This window comes from Sander vitreus, chromosome 1 (assembly GCF_031162955.1).
Source record: "Sander vitreus isolate 19-12246 chromosome 1, sanVit1, whole genome shotgun sequence".
Taxonomy (NCBI): Eukaryota; Metazoa; Chordata; class Actinopteri; order Perciformes; family Percidae; genus Sander; species Sander vitreus.
The window spans coordinates 13,544,163-13,570,884 of NC_135855.1; the positions used below are offsets into that span (position 1 = coordinate 13,544,163).

Genomic DNA, 26,722 nt, shown 5'->3' on the forward strand with positions numbered 1-26,722 from the left:
TAGTCACACATTTGAATCTAGAGTCAATATTAGGGTTGGGTATTGTTTGGTTTGTATACCTTTTAAAACTGTACCGGTGCCTTAACGGTGCCTGAACCGATACTTTTTAAGAAAGTTAAAAAAAAGAAGGGTACTAAACAGTTGGCGGCATTAAAGAATGGCTTGTTTATTGCTAAGGCCATATCGTCAAAATTAAATGTTTAATAATAATGTAATCACTATAATATAATAACAACTTATTTCACTAGTAAATAGCTGTTGAATGACAAAAACAACCACCAGATGGGAAAAGGGCATTTAACAACAACTTTGAATGCACCATGAGGCTGTAAATTACCAGTTTCATTGAACGCACCGTCTGTGTTTTTCCGACAACGGCAGCTGCATCCCGGTGTTGAATCTCTACAGTGAAATACAGTCTCACTTTACACCGTTTAGCGTTAGCTGTCAGCATTGTAACCGTGTTTAATCCAGCTACTAGCTAGCGGTAGGCTAACATTAGCTGCTGTTGAGTATAATGTTAACTAGCGTCACGTGCAGCGGGGTTTCTGTTGCCTGTAACGTCTGTTTCAGAGCATCAGAGAGAAGCGTAAACATATCAGTGGCACCGAAATGAGGCGCCGAAATCCACGTTGCTATTCCTGCAGCAGCAGGATGTGTTACGAGGAAATACGGCAAAATAGTAGCCTGTTAGGCACGACGCAAAGCCGAGTGAAATGAAAATAAATTAATAAATGGCGGCGTGCGATTAATACGATTACAAAAAATGAACGCATTATGCTCGGCCCTTAATCGCATCGCGATTAACGCGTTAATGCTGAGAGCCCTAATATTAATACCTTTTTTAAGTTTGCCCTGGTTTCTTTAATGTTGTATTTTGCACAACATCTCATTTATATTGTATTTATAATTCGTTTGATGTCACTTGTTAATTTAATACTGTTTTTGTGTGTGAGAAAAGAACACACAGCATCATTATTTAATGATATTACTAATGATTTGGTCCCTCTGGACCTTCGTCAAGAGTTGTGTTGTATGTGTGTATGCAGGGTTCAAAACTAGCACCATACACCAGCCAAATGCTGGTAAAATATGTAAGTGGCTGGTAGATTTGCCTCATTCACCAGCCAAAAAAAACAATGGTAATCTATTGAGTGGCTGGTACATTAAAATTTGAACATTCACTAGAAATTAAATTTTGAACCCTGTGTGTATGTTTCTTAAATAAAAATGACCTCAAAGACAAAGCTATGCAGCTACTGTGTGAGTGTAGTAACACAATGACGGGTGATGGAATTGGCTGCAATGCAAGGGGCACCAGCTAAAATCTTGCCTAGGGCACCAAATTGGTAATGGCCGACTTTGGCTGGGATCAAACCAGAGGGGATTCAACATAAAACCAACTGTAATAAGATGAAATTAACAAGTTCATTGGAAAAAGGAAAAAAGGGATGGAGGGCAAGCCTTTGGCTATGAAAAATAACAGTGGCTTAAAGTGCAATGAGAGGCCACAGTGGTCCTATTGCTCACATCCTTATAATAAAGTAGCATGCACTGCGGTTTAGACATTGCGAGTCTTTTATCAGCTTCCCTTCCTAAACACATCATATGGCTTCTATACACTGTACTGTTCATTTTTAGTACAGTCCAATATACCATGAGTTCCTACCAACATTTGATGAAAACAACATCCATCTTAATAATACCAACTAATACAGAGCCAGGGTTTGACAGCAGGAACACAAACCTTTGAGTCCAAGCTTGTCAAGTAACAGCTCAACAAGCCAACACTGTTCCCTCTCCTCTCTCTACAATGTCTCTCTCTCTGGCTCTTTTCAGCTGCTGTCGGCAATTAAGGGCAGCAGAGACAAGTAATCTCCTTCTGGGCGACAGGGCCAGACCAGAACAGGCATGTGGAGTGGGAGGGGGTGGGGGGGACTGCGAGGCTGGGCTCAGCACTAGCCAGGCCCTGCTTGGCTGCACTCAATCTCAGCCCAATAAAAAGCCCTTCATTGGCAGGGTGCAACTGAGCCAGACGGGCTGGGAGCATGTGGCTTTTAAAAATGAGGAGGGTGGAATACGGGGGGAGGGAGGCAGAGAATGAGAAGGGGAGAACCAGAGAGTAAAAATGAGGAATATGATTCTGTAAGAAAGACGGATAATAAGAGTATAAGGTGAGAGAGAAAACACAGAGGCAGAGATTTTGATAGATAGGGAACTACACAAAGCCAACTGTGTCTTCCCAGAAAGGACACTTTTGAAATACTGCTTAGCCAGGTCTGTGAGGGCTGGTTTCACCCTGGGAATGGAGAAACAGATGGGTTGTCTCTGAGCTATGGGTTACATGTGGGAGGTGAAAAGGGCTGTTGTTGGGAACTGTATGCAACAGCAATCGTTCGCCAATCGTTCTTTAATCTATCGTGTTCACCAAACAACACAAGCCTGTTTCTGGCATTCATTAACCCTCAAACAAATGCAGCTGCCCTCAGGAAACTGTACTGTAACTGCCTTTCAGCTTTTTGCACGCACTAAGTGTATTATTTGTTTTTCCATCACTGCACAGCACAGGATGAGAGCACACACAGACATGCAAACATGTGTACTGTTCATGTATGTACGGTATAATGTGTCACCAGTCAACACTGTCTACAAAATTAACTGCAGATGACATCCTCAAAACAAACTGTCTTATTTACTTATTCCACTAAAGTTACTAGTTTAAATCATTATTTTGTAAATTTGTCTCATAGGCTTGTGTTAATGTGTCTTTACCATTATATATTCATGTTGCAACTTATGTTACACCGTAAATGATCAAATAGGGTACAAGGCTTTCATTCACCTTAACTGAAGTGAGAAGCAGGCATTTATTTTAGACAGGCTATTATGACAGACGGGCCTTTATTTCTTATTGCCTGGTTTATATAGGTTTTTGAACGACTTTAGTAAGAATCCTCCCTGTTTTCGGATTTCCTTCATCTGTTGTTTGCTGTTAATGCAAACTCATTCCTCCATCTGTTTCACATTAAAAGGCCTTCCAGCGGTTTCAGGAGAAATAATCTTTTCACGTCACATTTACTGTGAAACATCTGCAGGAAGTGTTGAGTTTCATTAAGAGCAGCTTAACATCATGAAAGGCGGCAAAGTAGAGTTGATCAGGATGAATGAAACAGTGAGTGAGAACAGCGTTTTCTGAGTCAACGAGAAAAAGAGCAACAGCAGTAAGAGCATATCGCCTGACTGTGTTGTGCTGATGACAGTCATGGTGTAAAAAGGGAAATCGGGCAGAAATGATCACGCCGGCCATTACAGTACACGTATCACTCATGTTGTATTTTACTTCTCTTCCCCTGGTCTTTACTTATTTGATCATTTCAGTACTGGCTTTTATTATTTATGAATTAAATGTAACTTAGTTAAAACAGGACTAAAAAGCATCTTTTGGTATCGGTACAATAATTAGTAATACCATTGTACTCATTATTGTTTGTCAGTGTATTAGAGGTGACCTGCCATTGCTAAGTCAAAACTATCTGTGGTAACTCAATAGATATTTAAAGAACAGCTCAGGTGGATTGAAATATTTTGTTAACTGGTTTATTCATGGTAACAAAGAGACTCAACTGAAACGTATCAACAGATCATGTAAACAGCTTAACACAGACAGGATCTCTACTGGAGTATGGTAAACAGCCAAATTACACCATGCATGTAGCCAGAAGCATAATTGATTCCATTTTCCTTTTAGAATTCAGTTGAACATTGTGTTTCGTTTCTCAGCCACATAATCCCTTTCCTGAAAAACAAGGCCAGATCATCTCATATGCATTTATCATAATCTCTATTTAAATTATTTTTTTTATCAACTGGCATCTTTTTGCATTATTAGAAATGTTGTAATCTTTGTATAAAGGGCCATTGAAATGCAGGGACTTCTTTTTAAAAAATAACTGCTATGCTCATGCCTAAAATTCCTGTTGTACAGAGCATACAATCTGAACCTGACAAATTAATTATTCAACCCTGACTAGAGCTGAAATCATTAGTCACTTAGTCACACATTGCCAGACCTATCTCCACAGCACTGTGGAGTGAGGTCTGGCTACACCACAGATACATTCGTGGATAGGAGGGGGAAAAAAACACTCTGGGTTGTTTGCAGCGACGGTGGTTCTGCAACTGAACTTGTTATGGTGGAACATACATTAATAAATAAGTTGTTCACACAATACAGCAACGTGAACTATTTCAATTAGCTGGATATATGGTTAAACGCAATTTGCTCTTACCAGTGTATCGCCGTGTGTACTTCATCCAATCCTCGCAAATCGGTTCAGAAACGTCCCAGTTAGACAGTAAATGCCGTAAACATATTCCTTGTTAATCTTTCCAATCATTCCCCGAAAGAACCAAGTTGGCCTGACTTATTGCACGGTCCAAATTTGTATTAAAGCTATAGTGCGTAGTTGCTGCTGCCCCCATGAAGAATTCTAAGTAATGACAACAAAAACTGTCCACATGAATGTAACAGACATTCATTAATATCAAAAAAGTTACGCACTAAAGCTTTAAGCACTCATTTATTAGTTGCAATCTAAAATAACCTCACTGCTAACTTATCTTTACATTTAGCTACAGGGACCACCACATGCCCAATGCATTTTCAGACACCTTTTACAACCCCTTAAAAAACTGGAAACGTAGGTGCAAACATATGTACCCTCAGCCAGTACGGACACCGTCTTTGAATTACACTGGTGCCATTTGACATTAACCCAAAGCAATGCGAACCTTATCCTTCCAAACAGGCAGCTAGTGCAGCTCACTTTGTCCCTTTTTATTGGATCTCAGGCACACTGAGTTGCACGGTGATGATTAAAAATGTAACATACTCCTTCACCTACAGAATCAACTGGTGTCAAGTTTGGAGAGTGAACATTAATTATCTAAGAGTGTCCAAAACTGGCTCCTGAATTTTTACATTATTAATACCCTCAACACAACGAGAGACATGTCTCATTATTAGAAGCTCGGCACCAGTGCCACGATTTTCCAATTACTGCCACCGAGTCAGTCTGCTCAACTGCAAAAAACACATTTCCTTTGCCTTAAAAAAGCTCCCTGTTTCAGTACAACTAAAAAGGTCAGTTCACACATTTTGCACTGAAAAAATGTAAAATCCCGAGTTACAACATACGTTTGTAATTCATCTAAAAGTACAAACCTAGGTATGCCGTTATATATGTTGTATCTAAGAGTACAAACAACATATGCAAGTTTTTCTTAATCAAACCATCACTGCAATGTGACACGTGCATCGAACTATCAAGAGAGTAATCTCGGCAGGAATTACTGATATTAACTGTGATGTCTTGGTGTATTTGTACTGTGGTGTTTAGTTCAAGAACCAACTGTGTATGTCAGCAATTAAGGCTCATTATTGTCTTGATGTGAATGACTTCAAGCTGTCACCAGCCCACCATCACACTATTAAAATTCCCTGAAAGTCTGAGGAGCAAGACGTATTAAATGTATTTTGCTACTCCACTGCTTCATGAGCATAACAATTGCTATGACAATAACTTCACCTCCTGCAGTGGCCCTCAGGCAAGAAGAAAACAAGACTGTCACACACATTTCTTTTTAGACTTTTTTTGAAACTTTCCAAGGACGAGGGTTCTCTCTTGTAGTCACAGTTCTCACAGTTAAGCTTCTGTTTGACAAATACAGGACTCTTTCGAACCTGAAAAAACAAAAAGATTTCTAATGTGAGCCGGAAAATAGCATTTTGAAAAAAACCGATGGATTGTAGAACACTGAAATAGTGAGAAAATAGAGGGCAACTATTATATAGCATTTTCCCGATTATATTTGCATTTTGTGTTTGTACTAGAACATGTTTACATGCTTTAATGTTAAAAAAAAAACACTTTATTTTTCTCATACTGCCTATGGCTGCTGCACCTGTATTCACCCTCTGTAGGAGCGCTTGTCTCTTTAATCCCTCCTCCCGAAAAAGCCCAGTCTGCTCTGATTGGCCAGCCCGCTTCCTAGAAACTCCCAAGGGGGTAAGCGAGCGTCCACAAAGCTCTTACGGACAGGATTCGGGTGCTTGAAATCCTTGAAAATGCTTGAATTTTGATGTTGTGTTTTCAAGGTTCGAAAAGTGCTTACATTTTGGATAAAATGCTTAAAAATGCTTGACATTTTAACTGTATTTCTTTTACGACAAATACCTATCTGACTGAATAGTTTGTTTATTAAATGGAGAAATAAAATGTTGGCGAGCTTGAAATGGAACCTGCTCGCTTGTGCACGTGTGACTGCGATCTGCCAGTCTGTTTCCATATGTGACTCCGCCCCCTGTTCAGGTCCTATCCCCTGACCAATCGGCCATCCTAACCTTAACCACTCAAGGTAAAATGCCTAACCCCAACCAATCGAGCTGCTTCGTAGGGCGGGTCTTGGCGTGGCCGTAGTGGGATTCGTAATATCGGCGGCAGGTTGTCGTTTCAATGAACGTTGGCTGGAAGATGATAAATACAAACGGGGACAAACCCCACGAGTTGCCTCTTGTAAAGTCTGCAAAAAAGACATGCAGCTTTTCATAATGGGCGAGTCTGCGCTCTCGAGTCACATGAAGGGTAAGGCTTAGACTTTTCAAGTTAGCCAACTGAAGTGGCCTACTGTACACGTTAGCGCCAATTTGTTTAAGCTAGTAACTGCTAGCTAGGAAGTCGCAGGCTAAGTGACTGAGAGTACTTGGTGTGATAATGTAATGTTAGTGTAACCGAGGGTTTCTTATACTGTCTAGACTCAGATTCGGCTGTAAAATAAAGACACAGGCTTCTAATGCTGGAACCAAGACGGCACTGCACGTCTCACTTTATTCAACCCCGACACAGTCAAACGTCAGAAAATACAACACTTTATCCACTTCCGTTTTTCCCGTCACAATAAAAGCTCTGTTTACTGTAACTTCCTCTTAAGCCTCAACTGAGAGGTTACACAATAAAATACCTTACATTAGTATTGCATGTCCGTTATGGCACGTTCATTTGTGGAATATGCAGTGAACATAGCCAAAGTTACATCACAGTAACTGTAACGTTAACTACCCACAATTTAAAACCTGCAAACGTTAGCCCAGTGCATAACAACGATCGTTGATTGCTGAACAGAAATCGTGTCAGATGGAGTGTCATACAACGATACAAGTAGCCTACTGTAAGGTTGAGGATGGCCTTTTGCAATATTTACAGTGCCTGTGCACTGTCAGTCTTTTGGGTTAAAATGGAATTACAGGTTGTTGTTGTTGTTGCACTGTCTCAGATTTTGTTCAAACCATGTCTATATCAAGAATGTGTCCCAAAACCAAGGCCTGTAAAATATTTCTGTTCAAATCCTATGTCTTCATATTTTCAGCCCTTGAAATTACTTCAGTTTTACAGCCTGAAAATCACATTATCTGGGAAGCAATATTTGGACATTAATATAATGAAAAGTATTAATCATAGGCAGCCCAAACTTTGATAGGTGGAAGACAAACGTGTCAATATGACTGAACCATTACAAGTTTGTATGGCATGCCCTAGATTTGGAAAAAAGTGTGAAAAGGGTAGCATAAACTTTGAGCAAAATCTCAGAGGGTGCAGCAACTGTTTTCCTGGATTTAGCCTGATTTGACACAGAATGATCCAGCTGCATGTTATTTGGCTCAAATCCTCCCACTCCGTGTTCCTCTCCATAGCTGTCTTACTGTATGTTATGGTATGAACCATAAAGAGATTAAACATTTTAAAAAGGTGATAATTCAGGGTTAGTGAAGTGAACCTGTCGAGTGATTTTGTTTGGGGTAATTGTTTTTACATTGACTCAGGCAGGTTAGATAACAAGCAAAGTCTACATTTTGAAAAATAAAACTTGTGTTTTGCTTAAATATTTGATCCTTCTGCTATTACGAAACACAATTGTGGCTGTTTATAGCATTATCTCTTTTAATGTGATAAAAACACTAAATAATAATTTTGACTATGTATTGGTATGTCATTTACGGTGGTGTAAGGTGCTGGAAAAAACTTTAAAATGTACCTTGAAAAGTGCTTGAAAAGTGCTTGAATTTGACCTTGGAAAAGGTGTACGAACCCTGTACGGAGCCATTTTGTTGCTATCAAGCCATCACCCGCCGTTAGCATCCCATTGACTGCCATTCATTTTGGCGCCACTTTGACAACGAATAACTTTACATCTGAAGCGTTTAAAGACTTTATTTGTCCATTGTTTATTTCTAAAGAAACACGACAATGTATAAAAGGCTCCATTACCTGGTATCTCACGTTATGGCTCCGTAGCAGCCGTTTTTGTAAAAATAGGCTAACGATTGTGTTATAACTACGCGACTTACTGTCGCATAGTAGACAAATTACCGTACAGTACAGGAGAAGCTTGCAGGCAGTTTCGACTTACATTAAGCTGTTTAAGTTTAATTACTAATGTTAACTAGCATTTTAGTTAGCAATAATTAGCCTGTGCCTATGTTATCTCCTTACATATACCTACGCTCTCCGTCTCTGCAAGATTGGGAATGATTGAGATTTCTCTTGGCACAGCTACCAGAAGACTTCAGACTTTCAGACAGGTTGCTCACGTCACATCTACGTCGGCAAGTTCAGTTGAAGGCTGTGCAGTAACGCTCAGCCCTCACCGGAAAAGTGCTTCCACTACTTCCAGTACTTTGTCCACTTATTTAACTGTCTATAGAAACTCCGGAGCCTCCGCTCCGTGTTTCGTTAGCTAGCTAGTTGAAGCTGGAGCTACTGCAACGGAGTATATACTGTAGAAGGACTTTGTACTGTGAAAAATCACCAATAAAGGCTTCTAACCCAAATATTACACAACCGGACATGTCCCAGCAGTAAAGTGACTGGAATTTGGGGCGAAATGACCAGCATCGGCTGAGATTACAGCTATGTCACGTTAGCATGTAGCTACTTAATAGATTCATTAACAGCAGCACTTTCTAATGTCAAAAATCACAGATAAAGGCTTCTGAACCAAACACTACCCAGTCGGACATGTTCAGCAGTAATGCGATCCAAAATTGGGGAGAATTTAACAACATTGGCAGCTCAGATAACATTGTTTACTGCCGTTAGCCATGTAGTTACATGCCGCAATGTTAACACCGCAGTGGCTTAAAAAAAAAAAAACACTCCAGTCCTGCCTACTTGGAGCAGATGACCAATCATAGAAGATTGGCTTAGAGTTGTGCAAGACTTAGCCGAGAGTAGAAAAAACTGTTGGAACCAGTGTTCAGAATAGTTGGAAATCTGAATGTTTTAGCTCACAGGGATTTGTCTAAAATATGTACACCTCGTTATTTATTGTTTTGGCCACGTTTAACATGAAAAGCCAACATTATAACACTGTACATATGACAGAAAACAAGGAAAAGCATAATATGTCCCCTTTAATAAAGTGTTTCAGAAGTTACAGATCCCAAACATGAAAAAAATAAGTGGATATCTGTATTAACAGAATGTCCCACAGTCAAACCCTTCTACTAGTAGAACGAACACACACACACACACACACAGAGCAAGAACCCCTGGAGACAATTACCATGTCTGCTTTCAAACCTTGACTTCAAAGAAAAATTCCAGGGAATCTTAGGCATTAAAACTTCTTATTTTCCACCACAATCTCCTTTTATCGGTGCCACAAATCCGGCTCTCCTTAACACAGGTGCCGTCAGCAAAAAGGCTTGTATTTTAAGTAAGGTAACAAACCACTTCACAGTGGGCATTTGATTTCATAATGTGGAAATTGAGAAGGACCGGGAGTTTATGAACATGTCTGCCTCTTAAGGTGAATATTTGCTTTGATATTCTGACACTGGGGTACAGCCCTCCCATCTGTGTTCACTCAGCCTCTGTGGGAAACAACTGTCTCTTCCCTCCTTCTCTCGAGGCTGGCAATAAGCACGGTTTGAGTAAGGAGCACAGAAGGCAGTCCCTTGATTCCTATCAAAGGCAAGTTTTAGGTTTCTCTAAGCCCATGGGTTAGTGCTACAGCTTACAATAGATAAAATGATCCGACTGATACGTTCCGAGGGAGAACACAGTGAACTGTTAAACAGAAGGTGTTGCATAGGAGCTATTTACAAGTAGTTTTCAATGTATGTTTACAGTTTTTCCAAGTGAGCTAAACATTTTTTTTAGGTTAGATGCAACTTGGAAATTAGATGGATACTTGAATTTACTTGCACTAATACAGCCCTGACTAATCTCAACAATGAAGGCTTTAATTAAATAAAATAAGACAACTATTCCTTAGTTACCACTGCTATACCCATCTGTTTCCATCCTTGCGTGACAGATATGCACTTTACAATGATACGGTGGCAGATTTACTACTTGAAATTCAATGTAATTTTTGAACCAATGGGTCCCTCATTTCAAACAGAGGCAGCTTCTCATTTCTAGACCCCAAAATTATAAATTTGATCAGCTGTAGTTAGCTCCGTGAGTTGGTTGAAAACGCTGTAGGCTGATCCATGTAGAAGAAATAAAGAAACATTGTTCTTGCATTCATCCAGAACTGCATGTGATAGTTGTGAACAGGTTTTTCACGCAACGAGTAACGCCACAAACTAATGTAGTTCCTTAATGATGTCTTCCTTGGCATTGGAAGTAACACTCTGTTACTACTGGTAGTAAGATAGGAAGCTGACAGCTTATGTTGGAGTGGATAAACTATCTAACCCATTCCTTACAAAAAAATATACCTACAGCCTTATTCACACCGCTTTAACATGTGGAAAAATCCAAAGCTCGACAAGCCCTAGTTATGATTGCCAACATATGAATGAGAAATGGCAGACTGATCTCATTAAGTGGCGTATGTATGACGCGCCAATTTGTATTTTTTATGAAATTTGGCATGTTATCAAGACGCATACTCGCTTTTTAGCGCGTTTATCAACGCCGTTTGGCCTCCATTGACTTACATTACCTTGCGACTGCGTGTGAATTTACGCTTTGGGGAGTAGTATGAAAGGGCGAGATCCGTATAGGGAGATTGGTCGCGGTGGTGGATGGGTCAAACACAGGACTTTCACCCAGGAGACCGGGGATCGTGTCCCGCGTGTGATGTTTCCTTTGTGTCCCGTGTGTCACGTTTCCTAAACTCAACCGTCGCTTTGTTCTTTTACTAAACCCAACCCGTCTGCTGTATACGGCGCTCAAAATGCGTACAGATGACACGCCACTTGTGGCGTGTATGTTTACGCGAAGTCATGATGTGACGTTGCAGACTGACGTCCGCTGTATACAGCGTAGACATACACGCGGATAGCTCAAAATGCGTACAGATATGATATGTTTACGCGATATGTTTACGCGAAGTCATGATATCACGTTGGAAATGGCCACCAATTCTGGTTACACTTTATACAAAAAAACACCAACAAACATTCTTTCTCTAGCAAGACCAGTAAAATTCATTGTATAAATACTTTTTGCCCATGTTTGGATTGTGGTTGTGTTGCAACTAGATTAAAAGACGTTATTTCTGTATAACAACTTCTTAGATCTTAATCTTACATAACACGATACCTTTCTACATAAATGCTTAAGTACCAATTTGCTAGAGATGAAAGAGAAATAATATGTGCTTAAATATTATTTTATTGTCTTATCCAGCTGTCCTTTAAAGCTTAAATAGCTTCTCACACTGTCTATTTGAACTTGAGTTCAGTGGAGAGGATGACTCAGTTACTTTTTGGCAATTCTAATATTATTACAGTGACGTCTGGACTCAAAGTGACTGATGAAACCGCTCAAGCTTTTAATTTAAATGGAAAAATTCTTCCACGGCATGACCAAGGATACAGTTCATTGGTGATAACATGCCTATGTTTTTTAAACACCCAGCACAGGCAACGAACAGTTTAAAGATATGTGAAGTGCCAGCATTATTAAAAGTAATTATGCTGAATCTTATTCTCGCTACACTGACCACCAGACATTTGAAAGGGAGAGAAAATGATGTTGCATGTAAATCAATCAATACTCTACTTCCCACACAGAGCCTGCCAACGCATTTGATGGCAAATTGCCCAGTGGACCATGGCAGAAGAGCATGTGCTTCAAGAAATTTTACTAAATATGGCAAAGGAAAGAAATAGTGGAAGCTGGCAGCGAAGGGAGTAAGACTGTAAATTCCTTATTGATTCTCAATAGCTATTTTTAATGATGCCAATATTTTACAATGACTCAATAGCATATTATGTTAAATTTAAATATATGCTTATAAAGCATATGGAGAATTCACAATAGCATACTGACTGTGCTAAAATCTTTCCAGCCAAGAAAACACTATTATAAGCCTCATGAGGTAGATAAAGGTGAACTATGATATGTGTTGCTGCCTGTTTTGGAAACTGTTTGCTAATACAATGTATTTATAGCTGTTAATTAATCTGGAAAAAATAGAAAACATGTCACTCAACTTCTTTTTTTCCTGTGTTCACGTTTGCATTAACCTTCATCCTGGACTATACACCTGTCCTTTACACATCCTATATATTTTTTGCACATTCTGCACTCAACCCATTCAGCCTCCTTTCTTTATACAAAACAGCTATTTTGTATAATTTGTTTCTGTTAATATTGTTTATTTCATATTAATGTTTAATATGTTTGTTTGTTTATGTATGCACCAATCACCAAGGCAAAACGTAACTTATTGTGGCAATAACCCCCTTTCTGATTCTAATTCAGATTTTTACCAGATGATACCAACAAATCTCTCACAATCTCAACCATTGTTGTGTCTAATACAGGAAATCACACATGAATGCATGTCAGTCTTTTTTTCAGCTGTGATTTTGTCTACCTATTAGAACGGAGCCATGTGGAATAATTCTACATTTTTATTTGTTATGTCATGTGACTGATGGTGTGTAAGTGCAGCAAAACAATCCTGGATTAAGCTTGAGAGCTTCATTGTGACATTTAAGGGAACTGCATGTGCATTTCATTTGGATTTTACTCTTATTAAAGAGTGAGCCGCTTTTTAAATAATCCATTCTAAGCTAATAGTGTGTCTGTGAATACAGAATAGTCTTTCTGTGATTTCACCATGCACACCCTTCAGCTCTGAAGTTGAAAGCTGGCCCAGAAGAGTTGAAGGTAAAGACATTTCAGCGAGACATCACTACACAAAGGGAAAGCACATCGTATTTGATGTTAATTCACTTGATCACAAGCAGGTACCTGGTGTATACTGTATAGGGCAGCCTGTGAATTCTCTGCTTCCCTCAGCACATATCACCAGAGCCTCATTGACAATAATGATCACACTCCTGCCATTTACATTTCAAATTTGATTCAATCTGGTACTTTTTTGCCCATGTTTGTTAGTGATTTCCTAGTCAGACCATTCATAAAAAGGCACTGGCAATCTTCAGAAAACAAACACTTAATGCCCACTACAACAGCTGGCAGCACCTAGCTGGCACACAGCATTACCTCTGAAAAGATCCCATTAATGTGTTGACAAAACAGATGATGGGACAAACTTGTTGCCAGTCTCATGCATTTCTACTTACATATACAGAAAAACTTCTCTATGTAAATATATATATTTTTTTAACAGTACATACCAAGATGTAATAATTTTTTCTAAGATAAGTGACAATAACCTGTCTAACAGACATTTGGCAAAGATGTTACAGATTCTGTTATGTGGGGGCATTCTGTAAAGGTGTTTCAAACAAGGAAACAAATGGTAAATGGTGAATGGTAGGGGATCGTACAAATGGAATTAAATATCAATGATCAATATTGACCCTAATAAGAATGATTAGACCATCTCTATTAAGTAGAGTACAAAAAAATATTATATATGGAAATATACATTCAAATTGTACAGATTAAAGAGAAATAAAGATTAAACATACTAATCTCAAATTCATTCACAGGTTTTATTCATTTTCTGTATATTTATATTACATTATATTATTTATATTTCAGTATATCATTTTTTAGTGAGTATATCCTGGGAATAAGTCAGACTCACTGTCTTGATAGGTAAATTGTTTTAAGTTTGCTGCAGAACAAAGAAAGATTAATGGCACTGGAAGCGTGGGCGGTCTCTCTCGCCTCCCCCTCTTTCTCCGTACTTTCCTCCCCTCTGATGTCGCTAGCAGGAAGTTGCTGAGCAGACATGTCATCCAGCAGAGTACAATTGAGTTTGTAATCTCTGACCCTGCAGTGGCAGAGTCTCTCGCTCTCTGTCTCTCTGGTTCTCCCTCTCTAGGAGAGATACTTGTGGTTATAGTGCTGCTAGGTCGGGGCTTGGCTGGATAAAGATCTCTTCTTATATGAACACACACAGGCCTGTGTGACATAAAGCAATTGCTTAGGCATGCCTGGGGAATGCTGGAACACAAGAACACTCAAAATCAGCTAGACGTAATAAGTGAAGTAATGCCTGTCCTCATATTTGGATGGAAACGGGCGTAAAGAATAATGATTAAATTGAGAGCTCTTCCAATTCTCGATAACACCATAGCAGGGAAACACGGTCCCCCACTGACTTTGCGCAAAGTACTTACTGACTGTGCCACACAACCTTCAAACAATTCCTTAATCCAAAACAGAAAACTGGCACAGACACACGCCTCACGAGGAGCCATTTTGGGGCATCAACAACAAACACCAGATGTGGAGATGGGAGATAAATGTCAAACATATTGATTCTATGCTTCATTAAGGCTTATTGTGGGGGGTTGGAGTTTGCCTGTGGCAAGGCACTAAACAGATCACACCATTAAAATCTACAGAGGTCTCGGTTTTTTCCTGTTTTATGCAAACATTGTTTAACACAGTCGGGGCCATTATTTCAAAGAGAGCACAAACTGAGAAGCAGACGACAAAAAGGCTGTTCCAGTAACATCTGCTGGGACATAAATGAATTGCTAACATACCTATTCAAAAACAGCAACAGCTAAACATACTTTAACCACAAAATCACAGGCTTTTAAACTCTGGCCTGTACTGGTTATAGTCCTTTGACCTAATTCATTCTTTTTACTACACTCCCTCTGTATATTTAGTAGTATTTGGAAGGTATACTTTATTTCTTTTATATATGCTATATTCACCATTGCTTAAAATGTGTTAGCAGGGAAGTGATACAGCTTGCTAAGAGAGTTCAGCCATCTAAATACTAATACGAGTATTGCAAAGTACATTATTACCAGTAACAATTGTATTGCAATTTTAGCTAAATAACATGTAATAGTTGGTAATTGCTACCCTGAATCTTGAATAAAAACCATAAGTTTTCCTAGTAAGAATACAAAAGAATATCTTTTTTTACATTAGATTGCCTTATCAATCAAACTCAATAAACAGTCAACATTCAGTTACCTCACTTTGATTCTGACTTATTTTCATCAACACTGCTGTCTTTCAGACCATCAAAGGAAGAAAATTCACATGCTGCCTTTATCTTTGTTCCACGTTCCTGTGATCAGCATACAGCAGTAGGAACAAGTCCTGTTACATTATCAGAACAAAATGAAGGAGAGATAATAGAGGGGGCTTTAATAAAAGTTCCCCCAACACAAGAAACTGTATAACATTCAATGAAGTAATCTAAGGACAGGAGTGAAATTCAGTGTAAAAAAAAAACAGTGTAGCAGGCCATTTCAAGTCTGGCAGATGGTTCTATGTATTTTTCATGCTGTTGAAAACCTGTGACTGAGGTTTGATTGCTTGTCATCCAGTGCCTGGGGACTCTGGGCTGAATGCATTCTACACACCACTGCAGAATCACATGATGTCTGACCTCTCTGTCATGGCAAACTGCCCAGCAAGGAAAAGGGAGGAAGGGGAGGAATGTGGGTGTGTGTGACTGAGGGTTGTGCAGAAAGAGATAGCAGAGAGAAAGTAAGAGAGAACGATGCATAGTTGCATATAAGTGTGCACGTCTGTTCACTGAGCATAATCTGACTTCTCCACGAACACATACCCTTTCACAGCCCTGACCTGTAAAACATACTGTTCGAGAGAAAGTGGCGGAAAATATGAAGATGGAATGATGGGAGGGGGAGGGGAGCAGGAAGAGAGGGAAGCAGCCACAGCTGCATTCACGCAATGTTACAGAGAAAGAGGGGGAAGAAAAAATAGCAATGCCTGACTTACCGTCCTTTGGAATGCATCCAATATATCCTTGTGTGTGTGTGTGTGTGTGTGTGTGTGTGTGTGTGGCATGCTGGCAGGAAGGCTTTCAGCATATAAATATCACATTACCACACAAGGAAACACAGGCATCAGCCCGAGCTTCCAGTTGGCCTAACAAGCACAGGAGCTCCACTCTGGAGGTCAGAGGGAGAGCTTGCACAAATGGAATTCCATAGAAACCAGCACTTCTTTTAACAGATATGTGGTGTGCTGTACGCCTAAGGTTGTGACATGTGCTGGTGTGCATACAGTGTTTCCACACAAAAATTAATTTCAGCAGCGCTGAAATAAAAACGAGGCATTACAAAAAAACGATAACTAACTAAAACTGTAATGTCTGTTTGCAAAACTAACTAAAATAAAATTAAATTATTGAGCAAATGTCCTTAGTTTTCGTCTTTTTCGATGTTTTTCATAGAGCAAATAACGTTATATCTTTCCGACCATGACATTTCCCGTAGGCATGTATAGTTTCCGACTGGGAACCCAGAAATTCCGACATTCCACGTCAAACTGAACACAACATGTCCGTGCCCCTCGCCTGGCATCATGGCAGTACCGAAAGTCGGAAGAAAGCGGCAGAGTCCCATTTGATTATGACTGTGTCAGAAAAAACTGTTCATGTCTTCTTTAGTCTGTTGGCTATTTAGGTTTTCTTTCCTGGAACACGTCACTTACACATTTTGCACTTACTGTGGCGTCTTGTGTAGACTGTTGACATATCTGTGCTCATCATCATATGTACATTGTTTGTACTGGTGTTATTGTTGAATACATTGTGAATACATATTTCTAAAATTGTATGTTTTTGTTGAGTTATTATTATACAATACTTTTTCTGACCTTTTTGAATCCCCCGACAAATAACCCATATTACAAAAAAGACAAACTAATAAAAACTAAACTAAAACTAAGCATTTTCAAAAAATAAAAACTAAACTAGCAAACCCGCTAGAAACTAATTAAAACTAGGGCTGTCAAAATAACGCGTCCATTCCATATTGACGTTTGACCCGGAGCCGTTCTAGCCACCATTCCACTGTAAAATGAAGAAGGGAGACGAGAATGTGCTGCCTGGATCATTGATTGGAACATTTACTTGTAAAAAATCTTCCTGAATAGGGTTGGCTACCGAAATCTGGTGCCACTGATATGTCTGCGCTTCTCTCGGATGCTCTGAAACAGACAATACAGGCAACACATTCACCGCTGCACGTGATGCTAGTTAACACTATACTCGACAGCAGCTAACGTTAGCCTACCGCTAGCTAGTAGCTGGATTAAAAACGGTTAAAATGCTGACAGCTAACGCTAAACGGTGTAAAGTTTGACTGTGTTTTACTGTAGAGGAATCCAACACATGTAACAATCTGCAACTGCCGTTGTCGGAAAAACACAGACGGTGCGTTCAATGAAACTGGTAAACTACAGCCTCGTGGTGAATTCGAAGTTATTGTTAAACGTCCTTTTCCCCATCTGGTGGTTGTTTTTGTCGTTCAACAGCAATTTATTAGTGAAATAAGTTATTGTTATTGTTATACATTATTATTAAATCATTTCATTTTGACCATATGGCCTAGCAATAAACAAGTCTTCTTTAATGTCGCCGACTGTTGTTTAGTACCTTTCTTGTTGTTTTTTACTTATCGGTCCAGGCACCGTTAATTATGTATGCGATTAGATGCGATACAGATTAATCAGAGTATGTAATAGATAACATTTTTTAATCGATTGACAGCCCTAATTAAAACTAAACTGAATTTGAAAACAAAAAGTCAAAACGAAATAAAAATAAAAACTAATGAAAAATGCTAAACTATAATAACTTTGGAGGGAACATTAGTACGTTCTTTTATTTTGGTTTTGAGCGGTAAAATGTTAATACAGCGTGTCGGGGGAATTCAACGTCTACTACAGCGGGAAGTCAGAGGGAATCTAAACTCATCTAGAAGATGGAAGCTACAACGAAGAACAAAATAAAGGAGGGTTTTATTTACTGGATGTTAAAAAGTAATATGTAGGCCTATGAGCACTGGTGCAATGACACAGAGACTGGGATAATAGAAACAGCAAATTCAGAGCAACACTGACTTATGATTTATATGAACTCAACTCTCCAAAGGCCAAATTTTATCTTCAGCTGTTCTATTAGTGATGTTAATTACCATTGAATATTCGAATGCACGCACTAAAATGTATGCAGATGATACTGCTACATACATATACTGTATTGAGATGATACTTTATGCAGATACTGTTACATACATATTATGTATGCAGATGATAATGCTATATACTAGGGCTGTCAAAATAACGCGTTAATTTCGATTAATCTGAGAAAAAATAACGCAGATTAATCCATTCCATATTGACGTTTGACCCGGACTGTTCTAGCCACCATTGGACTGTAAAATGAAGGAGGGAGACGAGAATGTGCTGCCTGGATCATTAACTGGAACGACAATCTGTAGCTGCCGTCGGAAAAACAACACAGACGGTGTGTTCAATGAAACTGGTAAACTACAGCCTCGTGGTGCATTTGAAGTTATTGTAAATGTCCCTTACCATCTGGTGGTTGTTTTTGTCATTCAACAGCAATTTACTAGTGAAATAAGTTATTGTAATTGTAATACATTATTATTAAACATTTAATTTTGACCATATGGCCTTAGCAATAAACAAGCCGTTCTTTAATGTCACCAACTGTTGTTTAGTACCCTTTTTTTTTCTTTTCTTTTTTTACTTTCTTAAAAAGTATCGGTTCAGGCACTGTTAATTATGTATGCGATTAATTTTGATTAATTAATCACAGAGTATGTAATTAATTAGATTACATTTTTTAATCGATTGACAGCCCTACTATATACATATACTGTATAAGATGATATTGTTTATATATATATATATATATATATATATATATATATATATATATATATATATATATATATATATATACAGACAAACTTGTAGAAGACACTAAAGGAAGAAAAAATATAAAAGTATTTGGCCTTCATTGTAAACAAGACCTCTATGTGTCGGAATCCCATGCATGCAATAATCTTAAGTATTTAAAAAATGAGTGTAGGGACATCCTGCATGAGAAATATTATCTTTTCTTCTCTTTCTTCTTCTTACCAAATAAACTATAGTATTGCACTGATGTTATGAGTCCTATTAACTTGTGTTGTTAAAAAAAGGTTTTGCCTGAATTAGTTCTAACCACTATTGCAGTGTGCAGTGCTGTTAATGTCAGTGCTTTTTAAGCCTTAATGACTCACAAAATATATGTAGGAAATAGCACAGGTGTTACACAAACATTAACTGCTTTACCCAAGTGACACAGTAAGCCATGACTGTGTGACAGTGAACCAGCAAGCACAATACCAGGACCCTAAAACTGATATAGCTAAATGAAATTTAGCCATTGTTAATTTCATTATTTACACCTGTACTTCTACTGAGAAATCTCTGAATGTCTTCAGTGAAAAAGGGCCTTATGCACATTTCTCATTTTGTTAAATAAAACTGAATTGGTGTTAATATAGCCTATGAGTGGATCGGAAGTTATTGATCAAGGAAATGATGAGGAAGTGAATCCTGAATCTACCAGTAGGGGACCTCAGCTATAAACCATATAACACAAGCCATGTCAATATGTGTTTATCTGATATACAGAAGTACCAGGAGACCTGCTATATCAGCCTTCAACAGCCCAGAGGTCTTATTAATAAAACTGTGCGTAGGCTCCTTACTAAAAGTGTACATATGCCCAAAAGCCAAAAATGGCATACGCCAAAAAACATTCAGATTTATAAAACTGTGCGTACGCACACCTGTAAGCAATATTCCCTTTATAAATCACAGATTACCCACAAGTGTGCGTACGTGAATCAGCCTCTTATCTCACCTTGTACACACCCATTTTTAACCATAAATAGTCAATGCAAAGCACCTCATGAATGCTGATGACTATGTTAATGACCCTGGCAGTTGTTCTCATAAGTCATGACGACTGGCAGGGAAAAAGCAAAAAAACTTCTCAGACGCTCGGGAATTGCTGCAAATTAAATTATAATTTCAGCCTGTTCTCACACAGTGTAGGGAAACCTGATCTATAGACTACCTATATTAATAATACTATCCAAAACGGCAGGCATTTCAGCACTCGGGGACAGCTTCAATCTACCAGACCTAGATTTAACAGAACTATATACAGTATAATATCCAAACAAGCCTTAGTGGTAAAAGGTGAAGATTATATATATATAATATAAAAAAAAAAAAAAAAACATTTAGCTGTCTGCCATTTCCCTCTGGAAACAGCCGGTGGCCCCCAGAGTGGCGAGGACCTGTATTTGGGCCAGGATGGCACGGTTCCGGCACATTGCCCTCTCTACTGGACCCAATTCAGTACATAGATCCAAGAGCACAGCTTTAGGGAATCTAAATCGGCATATTAGCCAGTCATGGTCCCCGAAGCCTCTTTCTCTCCTGTTTCTTCCATTGGCGTAGTCCTCCTGCGGTGCCAGCAGTGCCATCATGCAGCATTACGCACAGGGGTCAATTTGTGATTGTTAACACCTTGCCAAAATCACAGCATCAACTAGTGGTATTCCCCACCCCGAGATACAATTTGAAGACGAAAGTGTAATAGGAAAACACACTTTTCTTCATGCAGGTTTTGTCACGAACAGCATTAAAGTTCGGACCGATAACGAGGGCTGTAAGTTTAACGATTGCACGAGAGCTTAACGGCTGTATATCCAGACTTTGGCATTTGATGATATATGCACAGTATTAAAGACAGATATTTAGTTATTTACACTGTGTTCTGCCATTATCTAATGCTAGGGTATTTGATGCTATCCTGTATTCCATAGAGTCGGGCCATCTCCTCCTCCTGCGCTCCGTAGTGGACAATGTGACGGTGAGACAGCGCCGATTAAACATTAAGAACAAATTTTTATTAAAGATTTGAGTTGTATTTTACAAGGTGTTTATGGAACAATTCTAACTCTGTACAAGCGCAAATAACACTGCTGGATTTAATCTTCATGATAACGTGGATGATATAGAGTGAAAAAATGTGCGTGAGGCATATCAATACTTGAACATATTACGAGTAATCGTTATTCCCACATATACTTTCTGCAGTCTGACATCAGTTCACCACCTCACCATCTGCGTCGCCAAATCCCATTGTCTCCAAAATGTGCGTACGCATGGGTCAGAGCTTACGTGGAGGACCGCACATTCTGCCGACAAGTTTGTTTTTTTTATAAATCACAACCTTTGCGTGGGAAGTAGCGTACGCACATTTTCAGCCCTGTTTTGTGCGTACGCCACGTTTATAAATGAGACTCCTGAACACATGCTTATCTGTGAAAAATTAGGATGCATTACTTTTTAAAAAAAACTATGAATATTGAAACTTCCAGAGGAAACTCATAGGGTCATTTGATTAGATAACGTATGTACAGATCAAATACACACACTTACACACACAAAGCCTTGGTTTTCTTGCCCTCATGGTGAATGAATCAATAAAGCACTGAACAGTCAGTGGTTTTTCTCTGCTTGTCCAAAACACTAGACCTCTCTGGCTTGTATTCACAAAGACAGGTAGCTCCTCAGCTGGTGATATGGTCTTTGCAACAGAGAAATAAATCAGACCCTTATTAAGGGTGTGGATTGATCCAATCAATCTTTTCACCACAGGAGGAGTAAGATGATTTGAGCTCTGTATGGGGTGTGATGTGCCTTTGCCTGGGCTGTGAACCATTTGGATAACTAATAATAATTCTGTGCATGTCTAGGTAAGTGTTGTTTTGCTCCATTTTATGCACAATTTTGAAATATTGGGCAGTAGAGTGTCATTTGTATGTGTGAAGTAAACCATCTGCAGCATATCCACCACCCATAAATCTGCTTAGCTTGGATGGAGCTCTCTGCTCACCCTTTTTAATTATCTCACTCTGCCTCTTCCAGCAAACACATTCCAATTTTCAATCTTTAACATACCTATCTTTTCTCCACCCCCTTTGCCTTCTGCAGTCGGCAGGTCAGGCATACATCTCCGCTCATTGCTGAGTGAGCAATGGGGGGGGTCGAGGGTTGGAGAGACAGAGCACGGATCATAATGGCAGGCCAATTATCAGCAGTACAGGGGGTTGGGGAGTTGGGAGGAGTGAGAGATTATGGGAAGAATGGATCAATACACCAGTCCGTTTCTAATGAGGGACAGAATTGGTCCAAGTCAAGCAGATGGAAATCCTGCTCAGCCTGGGGGGTGGTCTTTCAGCAGGGTATCAGCTTTTTGGTGCTGCTTTGTACAACAGCACCCCAACAGGGGAATGACTGCTATCGCACTGGATCAGTGATATTCAGATATTTACAACATTTGCTGCATTTATTGCGTTAAAAGTGTTTCTCTCATGCTCTGCTGATCCATCCACATTCCACTTTCTCTAAATATTTCATACATCACTAGGGGCAGATTTAGAAGGGCCTGAAGAATAATGGCTGTCTGTCCTTCACCAACCCCCTTTTAACCACCCACAACCAGCCAGACCAGGACAGTAAATCCTACACCTCACCCTGCCCAGAAGCTCAGCTGTGTGCTACTATGCACTCACACAACATGCACTCTTCTGCTTACATTAAATGAAGCAAGCTTAAAATGCTAAACAGCTAATAGTCTCTGCTTTTTTTTTTTTTTCTCTCCAAAATGGTGACTAGAATAACACTAACCAACTGTTCAGCACCATCATTAAGCCTTTGGTACTGTTGTTCTTCTCCGGTTGCTTCTGAGGGGCCTTGTGTTGGGTGGGGGTGTTATTTATGGCTGCTCTGTGCAAGTGGACACACACACACACACACACACACACACACACCCTTTCACAGGATGAAAGGGCAGTCACACTGCCTGCAAACATGATTTTACAGCCCTGGGTGGAATGAGTGGTGGGAGAGAGAATAAGGACAGAGTACAAAAGGGGTAAGCCCTTAGATTTACAGGTCCCAGCAGTCAGAATGCAAACCATGTAGCAGCACACATTTTAAAGCTTTTTCCTTTTACCCAAACACAGACAAATAAGACAACTGTCTTTATGCCGGAAGAACACATATAAAATGAGTGCAGAGATGCTTTTTTTTTTTAACAGAAGATGTGCAATTTCAAAACATGATGGTTAAATGAAATGTATTGTCTGTGTATCAATTAAAGGTTTGTGTGTATGTGTGTGTGTGTGTGTGTTTTGTGTGATAGGACAACTATAGCATAGAGAATAAGGCATGTAGATGTTTATACCCAACATAAAAAAAGAGAAGTAGTCTTATCAAATGAGGGTGTGTATTTGTTTAGAGATTTTATTCACTTTTGCTTAAATTATTTAAACCATTAATTGATCATCATTAATAGTTGGAAATTAATTTTCTGGCGATCGACTAAATGAATAATCACTTAATGAATTGGTGCTATTATGACAAACATATAATGTATTGTACTATACTGTAAAAGGATGAGACCTGTGGACCTCAAACGGAGAAGTCTCTCCCGAAGCCAAAGGCAAAACAGGCAAGGCGAGGACGGCAATGTAATTAAGTTTAAATGTGTTCCATTGACATTGATTCCAGTACGCCCCATTGTTTTATTAGTAATGAGAGGGTGCCGTTTGCTCATCATGTCTTCTGTAGATGTAAGACAAAATACCCCTTTTTGGCTATAAATGTATGCTGCATAAACACAATAGACTAATGCCAATGTGTGTGTATATATATATATATATATATATATATATATATATATACCATTTTTGTGGGAGGTAGTATGAGGGCTTGTATTTGTGTTTCAGTGGTTTTTCCTGTGGTGTATACTACCTCTAGTGAGAAATACTGTAAACTGGCAGAGAGATTCTGGTAAAAAGGTGCAGTCTGACCTCTGCTGGTAAGAGGGGATATTGCAGCAATCTTTACACACAAGGCACAAAACGCATGGTCAACTCAGTCAAATACAATATCTCAGGAAGGGAATTATGGCCATCCTTCTAACACATAAAACTGCCCAGATTGTCTCTATGCAACCATAAATTAGTAATTCACAATGATTTAAACTCACAAGTGTGTTCCTTTCTGGAGGACAATTAAGTTGTTAAAATCATTGTTTGACTGTGTGTTTTTGTCCCATACTGTGTGGTCTTGGATAAGATAAGCTTCTGGATGTCTATAAAATCACAATGCACTATGCCAATACTATTACATGATGAGACAGAATTTGGTATTTAGCATAGCCTCCAAGGGCATAGGGAGTGGAAAAGCCAAGAGGAGGAGGACAATGGGAATTCTAAGAGTTCTAGCAGTCAACACATAATAACAACAAAAACAGTGTCAAACTGTCCTCCAAGCCAGCCAAACGCGAATCACACATTTTTGCCTGTGTTTTTGCAACTACCTGTACTTGGATCGCGAATCAACCAACACTGACACTCAACTTGAGGAAAATAAAATCCTCCACGTCACATGTAACAAAAATAACTTCGCAAAGCGTCACAGCGGTTTGTGTGGCATCATTTCACACTTATCTTTCTGTCCATCACTTCCCCTTATGCCTACTTAGGATTATATGAGAGATAGCCTGGTTTCGGAACTGAACTACCACCCAGATCTCAGATTTCTTCGGCAATTCAAATTAAAGGTCCCATGACATGGTGCTCTTTGGATGCTTTTCTATAGGCCTTAGTGGTCCCCTAATACTCTATCTGAAGTCTCTTTCCCGAAATTCAGCCTTGGTGCAAAATTACAGCCACTAGAGCCAGTCCCACAATGAGATTTCATTAGTATGTGCCATTTCTGGGTCTGTAGCTATTGAGGAGGAGGAGGGGAGGGGGGGGGTGTGTGGCCTTGACCACCTGCCACTTTGCACGTTTGAAAGCCATGATGTCTCTCTCTCTCTCATGGGTGGGCCAAATTCTCTGGGCGGGCAAAGCAGAGAAAGGGGAGGTAACCTTCCTCCTTATGACATCATAAAGGGAAGATTCCAGATCGGCCCATCTGAGCTTTCATTTTCTCAAAGGCAGAGCAGGATACCCAGGGCTCGGTTTACATCCATCACCATTTCTAGCCACCGGGGGACCATAGGCAGGCTGGGGGAACTCATATTAATGTTAAAAAACCTCAGAAAGTGAAATTTTCATGCCATGGGACCTTTAAGTTATATTAAGTATGAAGTTTTAAAATAAATTTAGTTTTGGTATTATACTCTTAATTCTGGTATGGTGAAATGTTTCACTGACCTGTTCTCTGAACTGCTCCTGAGACAGGCAGTCGATCACGTTGACGCAGCCCAACAGACAGCCAGTGGGGTAGTCTTTGGGGAACCTGGGCTCTGCACAGAAAATAAGGGGAATCAAAGATCCATTAACATGCTCAACCTTTGTGGCAAGATGTGTGCACTTCAAATGAAGTGCTGTATGCAAGACATCTAGAAGCTCATCACTTCCAGTATTCATATTCTTACTGTATATATCCTGATTTGCTGTGTACAGTGTGTGTACCTTTCTTGTAGACATGGCGGTAGATGGCTTCAACCTCAGCAATCTCCTGAGGAGTCGGCTGCTTGGCTGCAGCAGCAATCCAAAGACGACCCCGATGGGATGTGTACCAAGTTCGCCCCTCAACTCTACACACACACACACACACACACACACAAACACACACACACACACACACACACACACACACACACCAATGTTATCTCTGCTTTCATTGGCCTGATGGAAAACAAGTTGTCATATAAGTTATAAACTGTGGATTTTTAGGTTAGTACTGCAATTGGTTCAAAGCTAATTTTTGTTTGCCCCTTACCTCTTGATGCCTTTGACCAGCAGCGTGGCCCACGGTTGGTGCATGCTAAGGCACCAGCCCCCGTCAGACATCTCCTGAAGGTCTTTGTCTTGGAGCCGCAACTTGCAACGTTCTTCTCCTCCCTTGTCCTCTGCAGAGCTCTTTCCCTGCTTTAGATTTCTCTTGTGGCTTCCACTGCCTCCAACATCCACCCACTGGAAAGTGCATTCATTGTCATATCAGTTTCATTAGCAGATTCAGTGTGAATACTATGTGCACAGCTTTCATGATGGAATCAAAGTACAATGCAAACTCAGGATACATGTAGGGGAAACAGCTGTCAATTTCAAGCCCTTTTACTGATGTTCCAATTAAATGTAATAATGATACAAATAGGGCTGCAGCTATCGATTATTTTAGAAATCGAGTGTTCTACCGATTATTCCATCGATTAATCGGATAAGAAATACTTTTGTTATTTGAAGAGCAATACTATACAATAGTTTGGTTTAATTTTTGGAAAAAGATAAATTTTTATTGCCTACATTGCTTACAATATCATCTCTCAAAAAACTAAACATATTAAGTGCATTTTCTGAAATGCAGTAACAACCTCAAACTAGGGC

General features: G+C 39.4%; 1 protein-coding gene across 1 annotated transcript in view; it reads right to left on the minus strand.

Moving 5' to 3' along the window:
- trip4 (thyroid hormone receptor interactor 4) overlaps positions 1-26,722 on the minus strand; it is an 85,555-nt gene that overhangs the window by 52,214 nt on the left and 6,619 nt on the right. Inside the window, exons 9-11 of the mRNA XM_078271891.1 lie at positions 26,118-26,311; positions 25,808-25,932; positions 25,547-25,638 (exon numbers count right to left, since the gene is read on the minus strand). Of these exons, the coding sequence (XP_078128017.1) occupies positions 25,547-25,638; positions 25,808-25,932; positions 26,118-26,311 (411 nt within the window). The remainder of the gene's footprint in view (positions 1-25,546; positions 25,639-25,807; positions 25,933-26,117; positions 26,312-26,722) is intronic.